The 10,913-nt window shown below is 37.8% G+C and overlaps 1 protein-coding gene across 1 annotated transcript; it reads right to left on the bottom strand.

Moving 5' to 3' along the window:
* Nucleotides 1-1,270: 1,270 nt before the first annotated feature.
* Nucleotides 1,271-9,944, bottom strand: CCDC122 (coiled-coil domain containing 122). Its single transcript, XM_009322834.1, has 4 exons — nucleotides 9,831-9,944; nucleotides 7,059-7,457; nucleotides 5,755-5,871; nucleotides 1,271-1,435 (listed from the first exon to the last, which is right to left on the bottom strand). The coding sequence occupies exons 1-4, from the start codon at nucleotides 9,942-9,944 to the stop codon at nucleotides 1,271-1,273; spliced, it is 795 nt and encodes a 264-aa protein (XP_009321109.1).
* Nucleotides 9,945-10,913: the final 969 nt, after the last annotated feature.

The following is a 10,913-nucleotide window of genomic DNA, read 5'->3' as shown; positions in this document are numbered from 1 at the left end:
GAAATGACATATTAAGGGAAATGTAAATATACATGAATATATGAATGTTCTAACACAAGTAATAACAGTATTGCATTTTAAACTTGGCTTTCCTAAGCTAACAATATATAGGCAGTTTAACATTTTCCACAGTAAATACTCAATTTGCTTAAATCTTCATTTTATATTCAGGAGTAAAGATAAATCTAAATTATTCAAAGCAACACCTCAAATAAAAAGCTACTTCCATAGAACAGATAAATGTTACAGGTTATGTCCAGTCAGAACTATTACCTTAGGTGTGAGAGTAGAGAAAGTACTGTAAATTCCTCAAATGCCAAGCACATAATAAAAAGAAGGCAAAGAAAAATGTCTACTGTTCACTACTATTTTAACAAGAATTTTCACTAGGCTGTCATTTATGTTGAGAATCATCTGACCGAACATTAAGCACTTAGATGTTAGATGGCTAGTACCAGTTAGTTAAGATCCTCTACAGAGTAAGTTCCTCTATAATCCATCATTTGTAATGCATTCCTATTTCTAGAGGGTGAGTTGTTCCATTTTCAAAGCTGTCCAGAGGTAGTACTCTCTTTACCTACTCATTCCTCTTTGATAACATATATTAGACCAGTTGAAGTCAGGTTATTTGAAGCCCAGTCCCGAGCAAACTTGTTCCTAAGCCTTTTATAGCTGGACAGCCTATGTCCTCCTTGTCCCCCACACTAGGACATCCTGGCAGATATAGGGCAAACAGGCTGTAACATCGTCTATATGAATTTCCCACACAGCAAAATACAGGCCATCGGAGCTTTCAGAGTTCCTTAGTAGGTTGCAATACTAAGGGATGTGGATAAAAGGTCTGGAATTTTGGTATCTCAAGAATGCAAATATACACTGATGCTAATTTCACTGTAGAAAAAACAATATAGATCTCAAACTTCAGAGATCTAATCAAATAAAAAGGAGCTCCTCAAATCTTATTTGGTTGACTTCAAATGACTTTTTAGATAAAATTGTCACGTGTTTTGAAAACAGCTGGAAATGTTAATAATTTTGTTCCTGAACAGCCTCTGGCTACAGTAAAAAAAAAGCAAAGTTATTCCAAAGCATTACAGATCGAGCACAGCCTAGTTTAGGCCACAGAATGAAAGGGAGAAAAACTTTAAAAAGAAAGAAATCACTGAGCCCTGGCCCAGCTATCGGGCTATTTACTATTTGTTGCATTTCCAGAAAAAGCACTCCTCTGTCTGGAAAAGATTACCCACATTGTAGCTTTGTTCGGTTTGTTTTATATGCTACTTTGTAACTCCACTACTCCAAGACACTTTCTTAGTTCTGCTGCCTTCTTCTCCAACTGCTGAACGTTCCAGTGCCATTGTCTTTTACTTGAATGGAGTTTGTTCAGTTGGCAATGCAAACGTTTTAGAATAGCATCGTATCTTTTATTCTGTACCTAATAAAAGAGAATAAAATTCACTTCAAAATTTCTTTCAAGTAAAACTACTTACAGAGGTGGATTCAGCTCACCTAACTCTGTCTAAGTGAAGATTCTGACATTTGACCAAGTCATTCCGTGTTCACTTTATAGCTACTGAAGAGGCACAGACGTCTAAGAAGCAATTCACCTGACTTATTTCAGATATCTGCTTTAGGACAATATGAATCATGCCTCTCTTTCCCACTAAGGGAAGGAAAAGCTCTGTCCCGCTAAGAGCTTGAATGAGGAGTTCAGTGTGGGTATCTGCTCTGTAGATGTCTAAAATTTAACGAAGTAAATCCCGCCCAAAGAGTCAGCATCTCACAGCTGTGGCAACACTCTGTACATGGAAGATTTCAGGCTCCAGAGAGAGAGGTGAGAAAGGAAGAAATCTTCATTCTTTGACAAGTGTGTTTGGGTATAAACTAGAACACAAATGAGGCAACCTAGATGGCTGTAGTAGCACCTTCGCTGTTGCACTGCACTTAAAAAGGTATGTTTTTCTCAGAAAGGCAACACTGTGACAATGCAGTACTGTATCAATTTTGCCCTCATTGCTGCCTTACGTGAAGAATGGCTGCTGCAGACAACCCTCTGAAGATTTGCATTCTGAAGTGTAAAAGCATGAAACATTCATTATAATAAAAATGGAAATAATGGGAATTCACATAATGAAAATTTGGGCTTACTTACCCTAGTTTGAATGGCATATGAGTGGTAGTGCATAATTATTCTTGCATCTACTTATTGAAACATTATTACACTGTATTTAACATACATATGATGGTATACAGCTGCATCAGTACTACGTAATTGCCAGTGACTTGCTGCCTAAATTTCACATATAACTACCTCCCTCCCTCCCTCACTAATGTTTTATAAATTACACTGCCTTCTTTTACTGTTGATGGGTTGTTGTTCTTCATGTTGCCTGGCTCTCCACTATAATTCTTCACAACTTTGCGAGGGATGCTGTCAGATTCACTCATCTGAATGAGTGCTTGCAGGATCTGGATGTCACTAGGACTGTGTTGTATGACACTGACACATCTATGATCAGTATTATCTGCTTTTTTTTGAACTGTGTCTCTAGCATCATTATTGGGAACTGTCTGGCACATCTGCTGAGGCAGGGAGCACTAATACGCTTACTGGACAGAGGGGAGGGAGAACATTGCTCTTTTTACTGGGCCTTGTGTACATAGAAGTTAACCATTAGAAAAAATTGGGCACTCATGGAATCTCCACCACTGGGATCATTCAAGGACAGGAGAGACAAGCACCTGCCAAGAATAATATAGCCGCAAACTGATGTGGGTAAAAGAGGGCAGCAGGGGAATAGACAGTCTTTTGAACTTTCTTTTTCATATTATTTTCACATAACAACCTGTTTTCTACTATTTGTGGATGTCTTGAGTTAGTCTTTATGACTGAAGCCTTATTAATTAGCAATGCCAGATCACCGACTTTCCTTGGAAAAAATGAAGCTTAGGCACAAATTTCCTCGCAGAAAGACATTTAGTCAATTATTTTTAACTGTCCAAAATCCAGCTGCTTTAGAAAGGCACTCCGAATTACATTCCTGCACTATGTGCCTAGTTGGGGAAATCTTTGTGGGGAACCAGAAATAACACTGAGGCAAAGTGGGAGCACCAGGGCTGTGAGAGTCAGTCCATTCTGTTTGAGTGCCAGCTTAGCCATTAACGAGGCTTCAACAGGAATTCTGTAGGCATTTAAGTATGGGGCTGTATAGGGGCAGACTTAGACAAGTGCTTAAAATCATTGCTGAATCAAGGCTCCAGAAGTCCTACAGCAACAGCAAACTCATTCATCAGATGCGATGACTTGCTTGTATCTGGAGGCTTAGAAACCTGGGAGCTCACATACTCTTTGCAAATTTATGAATCATAGAATGACAGAATGGTTTCGGTTGGAAGGGATCTTCAAAGATCATCTAGCCCAACCCCCTGTAACAGGTAGGGACATCTTTCACTAGATCAGGTTGCTCAAAGCCCCGTCCAACCTGACCTTGAACACTTGCAATGGTGACAACTTCTCTGGGCAAGCTGTTGAAGTGCCTCACCACCCTCATCGTAAAAAAAATCTTTCTTATGTCCAATCCAGACCTACCCTCTTTCAAACATTTAAAACCGTTGCCCCTTATCCTGTCGCTACAGGCCCTGGGAAAAAGTCTTTCTCCGTCTTTTGTACAAGCCCCCTTTATATATTCAAAGGCCACAATAAGGCCTCCCCGAAGCCTTCTCTTCTCCGGGCTGAACAACCCCAACTCTCTCAGCCTTTCTTCACAGGAGAGGTACTCCAGCCTTCTGACCATTTTCGTGGTCCTCCTCTGGACCTGGTCCATGTCTCTTGTGCTGGGGACTCCAGAGCTGGACGCAGTACTCCAGGTGGGGTCTCACAAGAGTGGAGTAGAGGGGGAGAGTCACCTCCCTCGACCTGCTGGCCACGCTGCTTTTTATGCAGCCCAGGATACAGTTGGCTTTGTGGGCTGCCAGCACACATTGCTAGCTCATGTCCAGCTTTTCATCTACCAATATCCCCAAGTCCTTCTCTACAGAGCTGCTCTCAATCAATTAATCACCCAGTCTGTATTGATATTGGGGATTGTCCCAACCTAGATGCAGGACCTTGCACTTGGCCTTGTTGAACTTCATGAGGTTATAAGGAGGCCAGTTACTTTTGGCTCATGCAGTGCTAGAAGCTGAGAACCCATGCCATATGTAAAAGTCCTGTGACAAGCACTGAAGTCTTGAGGTGAGGTCAGTCTGCAGATTAAGACACCTAGCTTTAGAGGTGTATGTGTGACCTAGACATCTACATTCCCGTTTTGATCAATAGAAATTTAGCCAACGCACACTCTAAAGTCTACAAAGATCAGATTATACAGCTCACCCTACATATGGCCAACTGAATTGATCTCTAGAATACATCAACTGCACTGACTACACCTCCAGTGATGGGAACCTGTCTGACTCATGTGTAGTCACCTGCATTCAAACAACCACTTTTAGGTGTCGGCAGTCTGTAGCTGAATCCCACCACTGCAGCTCAATGGAACCTCATCCATGTGACTGGTATCTCACTTTATTCCCATGCTTGGCTTGCGTATTCTTTCCTGAGTTGTGCTGAGGACTGCTGGGTATTAATGTCTCTGCCTGCCCGCTGTCAGTTTTTATATTAAAAATCAGATTGTTTTCCAGAGAGCTCTTAATAGAAAATAATACCCTGAAAGATTCCATTTTTAAACCTGCTTCCTTCTGAGACAAGAAGATCGTATAATCCAAACAACTGAAGAACAGGTTAACCTTCACTATTTAATTAAATTGATTTCGATAAAAGAACAGAACATTATTTTTAGGCTGCCTGATTTCACTTTGGGTTTAGAGAACTTTCTTAGGCGGATGTTGCCTTGATGACAAAATATTTTATCAGATGCTGAATGGCATAGACCTATTCTAAAGTGGCTGTGTTTTGCTTTTCAGTTTAAAAAATCTCTGCTGTTCCCTATCACATGAAAAATGATTCTTTTTTCCTCCTACATTTTACAATGGGCAATAGAGCTAACCTTGGATCAGTTAATCTTTATATTATCAAGCTTTGCTCATTAAATTTTCTGGCATTTATTTGAACTAACAAGATAAATTACGTGACACTTCCAAACTAAAAACTATCTAGACATAAAAAGTATTTTAGTAAGGAACAAAATGTAAAAATATAGTTCAATTATTTAAAAAGAGACGCTTTTAACTATTTATCAGAATTTTATCTTGACAGCTAATTAGGAGCTGCTGTGTTATCCCTAATTTAATGTCAGCTCAAATTAGGGAGATTCATGAGAAGTCCATTTTCTTGGTGCAATTGATTCTCCCATTGATGAGTTATTGTGAGGAACCATGAGACAAGTCATGAATAATCAAGTCAGCACTGAAATTTAAAGTAATTCAAAAGTATTACAGAAATAAAAAAGCGTGCATTTTGCTTTACTACCACTCAGTGACCTCTTTCTTTTCAGGACATCATTCCAAAAATTCACAGCTGAACTCCTTCTTAAAAGACTTAAGAAAAAATGTTCTTAACTTAAATTTTTCTCATGATAGCAATTGAGTCCTGAATTTTAGAAAGACTATCGGTATCAAGAATTTAAAGTAGCATAGTTACTGTATATACTTAAATAATGTATGGCCAGCAATGGTGTATAAAGTACTTCAAGCTTCATTTGCACTACCTACGTTCTGTCAGGAGAACTGTAATTATATTTTATTCAAATGACTCACCTCAATTTCTTTTCTAAGCTTAGCATGCATTTTTTTCTCTTCTTCCAGAAAATCTGATTTTTTATTGATGAACTCTTTCAATGTTGTGATTTCCCTTTTTAAAAGTGTAATTTCTTCCTGCAGACATAAGTCAAGATACAGAAACCGCCTCCTTAAAAAGTTGCAGAGTACATCTATTAAACTTATTAAAAATGTCACACCTTAACAGTCTCACTTCATTAACAGAGATGAGATAAAGATCTACAATAAACAATTTCACATTAAAACAATAATAATTAAAGTAATAATTTAAGAATTGTAATTAAAATAATTAAAATAATTTATAACATGGCTTTAGATACTTAAGAAGATACACTCTCAATCTGAAATATGCAAATAACTGCAACAATACGGGAATTTAAACTCATTTTGGTGGTCTTAATTTTACTTAAAATGTAATTTATTGAAAAATCAAAGAATATTTAATGCAATGTTTGAGATAGATTTTTCGTTCTCATAGGGAAATACACTGTTACTGAGTCTTTATTTATCAGTATTTAAAGATTTGCTTGTACAACCAAACTTTCATCAATTTACGTGAACAGAGTAACACCAGATTTTCAATAACGCGAGTTGCATCAGAGTTGAAATCTGTGACCCCATTTCAATTTCATACTTGTGTTTGTTCATATATTGGTGAAGTTTTGTGGTGAAAAATTCTTCCATGGTAGTTTTTAATAAGTACAGCAATTAGGGTCAAGTAAAAACAAGAGTGTTAGACTAGAATACCAAAACAAATATATTTTTCCTCTCTCCTTCTTTCTAACACTGTCTCATCAAATCTACCTCCTGTTGGCAAACAGCTCAACTGTAGTTTCTTACCTGAGAGCAAAGTTAAAAGAATACTGTGCTCTTACATGAAAAATGTAACAATATGGCAATGTTGCACAGAATTCTGAAAAGTGTCCATGTAAGTTTATCCAACAACACAAAGAAGCCCACAAATAGTTTGGCAATGATATAGTTTAATTTACAGCTCTGTAATTTTTTTCATAGCTGAGTTCATTCAATCACATAGAATGAACCTGGCTTTTACAATAATATACAGATAACAATGGCTGATGATTTTTTTTACTGCATACTGAAGTCAAAATTTCTTCAATTAATGTAGAATTATAAATGATCTTCCCCATAGAAGGGAATCTATATTCCCATAGTCAGTCGCTCACGAACTGTAAACGTATTAGGCAAAATACTCATATTAGCTGAACTATGCCAAAATTATTTCACACAAAAGGAAAAGAATCAAAGAGGAAATATAGTACCTGCACTTGTTTTATAACAGATCCTTGTGGATTCTGGAGATCACGCATTAACTCCTCTTTCTTTGTCTTTAATTCTTTAACAACAGCTTTCTTTTTAGCAAGCTGAATCATAACTGGCATTTTACTTTCCGTCTCCCGAAAGAGATGTTTATGAGCCTTTATTTTTTCCCGATATTCATTATTTCTTGCAAATGTTGTCTCAAACTCTTCTTGTACTGTTTCTGCATCACGCCTCAGCTTTAAATTTTCAGAATATAGGGCTCTGACTTGGGCCTCCAGATTTTCACAGTGATATTTTGTCACTTCTATGGCATCATCTTGCAGATATATTTCCCTTTCTGTCGTCTTCGTTTCTAACAGAATAGAATCCATCTCTTTTTCTAGTTGCTGAAACTTTGCCTGTAAAATATTTCAGTGTTCACTTAAGAACATTTTTAAGAGGATACTAGGTATCTAGTTAAACACTGTAATTTATATTTATTCAACAGAGTCTTCTTTTTCACTTGTTTAATGTGGCTTGAATGGAAGGTAATTAGAGTTCCATTTCCTAAAATCATCACCTTAGAGGCACAATGCAAGAATACTATCTTAGACTTCTCCCCTTAGACTGAGTCTAAAATATGAAATAAAGTATCCTTGAAATTACCTTAAATTCCTCGTATTTGCAAGATACATAGGTCGTGGCAGATCAAACCCAATCCTAATGTTTGTTTACAGCTGAAATCTGGTTAAGTCCTAATCAGACTAAAAATAACTAATGATGCCAAAAATCACTTACAAACCCACACAAACACACAGATGGGTGTTTGAGGTGATAGAGCTTATTATTTAGCCTGTTCTACTGACGGTTTTAATCCCACCTTCATCTCAGTAGTATTTGAGAGTAGGATTAATCCCAGCTATTTTTAACCCCCTAAGAAATAGGCATCTAATCCTAAAAAGGCCTCTACATCTTCTCACTGATGAGAAGTGAAGAAGTCCAGGGAGTAGTACTTCAACCCATCATAAGAAATCATGGAATCATAGAATCGTTGAGGTTGGAAAAGACCTTTGAGGTCATCGAGTCCAACCGTAAACCTAACACTGCCAAGTCCACCACTAAGCCATGTCCCTAAGCACCACATCTACACATAAACCTAAGATGGGAGGGCTGAACTGCTGCCTCAGAAATGTTTCTCTCTCTTGATGACTACCGAGGGAGCCTAGATGACTAATACAGGCTTAACATCTGACTTGTATGTGATGTAAGGTAACTATGATGAATCCCACCCAAAGTAACAGCCAACAGTAGTGCATTAAGTGAGAGAATTAGCATCGTGATTTATGTCACCTATTATCTTTTCCCTAATGGAAGCATTACGAGTGCTATGAAATCTCTTACTCAATGTCTTGAACAGATTAAGACATTATTAACTGTTAAGAACAAAGTTTCTGCGTAACTTTTAATTTGGAAATCTTGGGCTCTGGTTTTAGCAGGATTTGTATCACTGCCAGCCACCATTTACTGAGGACAGGAAAGCAAAAGATCTTAATGGCAAAGATCTTCAATTTTGGAAAGGAAATTATTGTTTTCCATGTCTTCTGTGACATGCACACATGGGAATAGATGTAAAGATGAAAAAGCAGTTCTGCATTCTGACTTTAAGTTGCTAATTATTTAACTTTGCTGTTCTGCTAACATTAATGTTTGTATGGAATTTCCTAGGGTTTGGGCTTTTTTTAAAGGAAAAGGAAAAGGTGTGGAAGAGGAAGAAAACAAATGAGCTAACTTAATTACCTAGGGCTCTAAAGTTCCGTGGGTTTTTTTGAAAACAGATACCCTTGTTTAAGTTGTTTGATCACAAATTAATTGTTGCAGCATCATCATATTAAATTATGGGATGGTATATAATTAGGAGAAAGCTTCTTGCAAGGTGTGGCCAGTCAATTGACATTCCTAAGCAATAAAAGTTTTCACTGCTCCTTCAGAGAAGTTATCTTTGTACAAAATTTTAAACCCCAATTATTCCAGTTGTAGGGCTATTCACACGTTATAATTGGAACTCTACTATTTCTGTTTGCATTCTCCCATGCTCAAAAATGTCTGAATGCTATTGTGTCTTTCCTCAGACTTAAATGTAAACCTCTCAATAGGAATTTGATCTCAAAGGTTAAATAATAATTGAAATCTTAATAATTTGTGTGAGAGATTAGAACAGAAATGATTACATAGTCTTCAGGAAAACTACATGTATCCAGTGTTCTACAAAATGCTACTAAATAAAACCAGTATTTAATGACTATTTAGGACACCCACTTCAAACACACAGAAAAAAGTATTTTGTATGAAAAAGATGCTACGAAAAAATGAAAGTCTGGTGAAATTCTGCCCAAAAGGATGCTTTTAAAATACATTTTTTCCATTAATTTCTCAGGAAATCACTATGAAAAATTCAAAGAGCTCTAACTTTGTATTGAGTTTTTGTGGGTTTGCTACCTCAGTGTTTTTTGGGGTTTCTTTTGTTTTGGTGTCTTCCAAATAAAAAATAAAAGCTTCTGCTATAACCTGCTCTAATGAAGTCTTAGCTATGTTGCAGCCTTACAAGTAACAATACCCATACACAGTTTTGGCTAAGCCTAAATGTCACAGACAGGAATAGAACAGCTACCTTACGCTTAAATGCAAACACCCAGAAAAAATGAAGTACCATCAGCTTCTCTTGTTCATAGGAATACTTCCTCACCTAATGAAAAAATTAAATGAATTAAACTACTCCAAGCAAGGCTTATTACCTGCAATTGGAAAAGAACTGTTTTGCTTTTTTCTATCTCTGATGCTTGTGAATGCTGCTGCTCTGCTACTTGTTTTACAACTTCAATTAGTGATGGAGAATTTTGTTCAGCCATTTTAGGCAAAAGTGCAGAACTATAAGGACATAAAAAATAATTGAATTCTTTTATCACCATCCTATTTAATTCCTGTTAATGAAAGAGAACAGTATTAAGGCCTTTCCTATGGCATCCCAGATCATTTCATTATTTCATTCAGTTCGTTTTTCATTTACAGGAACAGGTTACTGATGGGTGGATGCTCAAAGCAAGTGATCGAGAATTAGAACACTTCCATGCAGAGTTTTATAAAATAAAGTATTGCAGTGTTCTTCTGGCTTCTCCACAGGTCAGATCCTCAGTTTGTGAATACAGTCATAGCTCTTAAAATCATCTTAAGAGCATCTTAAATGCATGAGAGCATGCTCTCATATTTAGCCTGAGTATTTACATTATTGCAGTTACCATACAGCAACTGCCTGCTATATTAACTATTAAACTATCCTTAATGTAAGATAAACAATGTTGAGAAAGCTGCCACACTGAAAGTCACAAACTAGTACCACTGAAAAGATCCCCTCCACAGTGATCAGAAAATGTTTAGTGCTATCTTTTTATCACTTCGGATAGAGTAAGTTAATGAAGAAAATCTGTATTGTTACATAAAGTGACATCGAACTCTCAAGAAAATGCAATGAGTGTGGCACAAGTGCATCTTCAGGCCCAATATGTTAAGTGGCACTCAGATGACCCACGAACTGTGCCTGGAGCTTGGCAATCTTGACGAGGAAACCGCACCTCTCATGTTCTGTTTAGGGCTGTTGCAACGGTTGTGCTGACACCCCTCACTTCTCCCCTCCATCCCGCTCAAGCGCTCCACACCCCCCAACACCACGCAGGCCTGCCCCTGCGGCACACAGTCCCAAACCCTCCGAAGGCACTGAAAGGCGAACAGAGCGGAGCCAGGCGCCCTAGCACGACGAGGCTACCTCCCTCCACCACCACCTCCTCCGCCGCTGGGCGAGGAGGGCGAGCAGCGCCCCCCGG

The sequence above is a fragment of the Pygoscelis adeliae genome, unplaced genomic scaffold, assembly GCF_000699105.1.
Source record: "Pygoscelis adeliae isolate BGI_AS28 unplaced genomic scaffold, ASM69910v1 Scaffold74, whole genome shotgun sequence".
Lineage (NCBI taxonomy): Eukaryota > Metazoa > Chordata > Aves > Sphenisciformes > Spheniscidae > Pygoscelis > Pygoscelis adeliae.
Note: the sequence above shows the minus strand (reverse complement) of the source record. Positions and strands in the feature narration are given on the sequence as shown.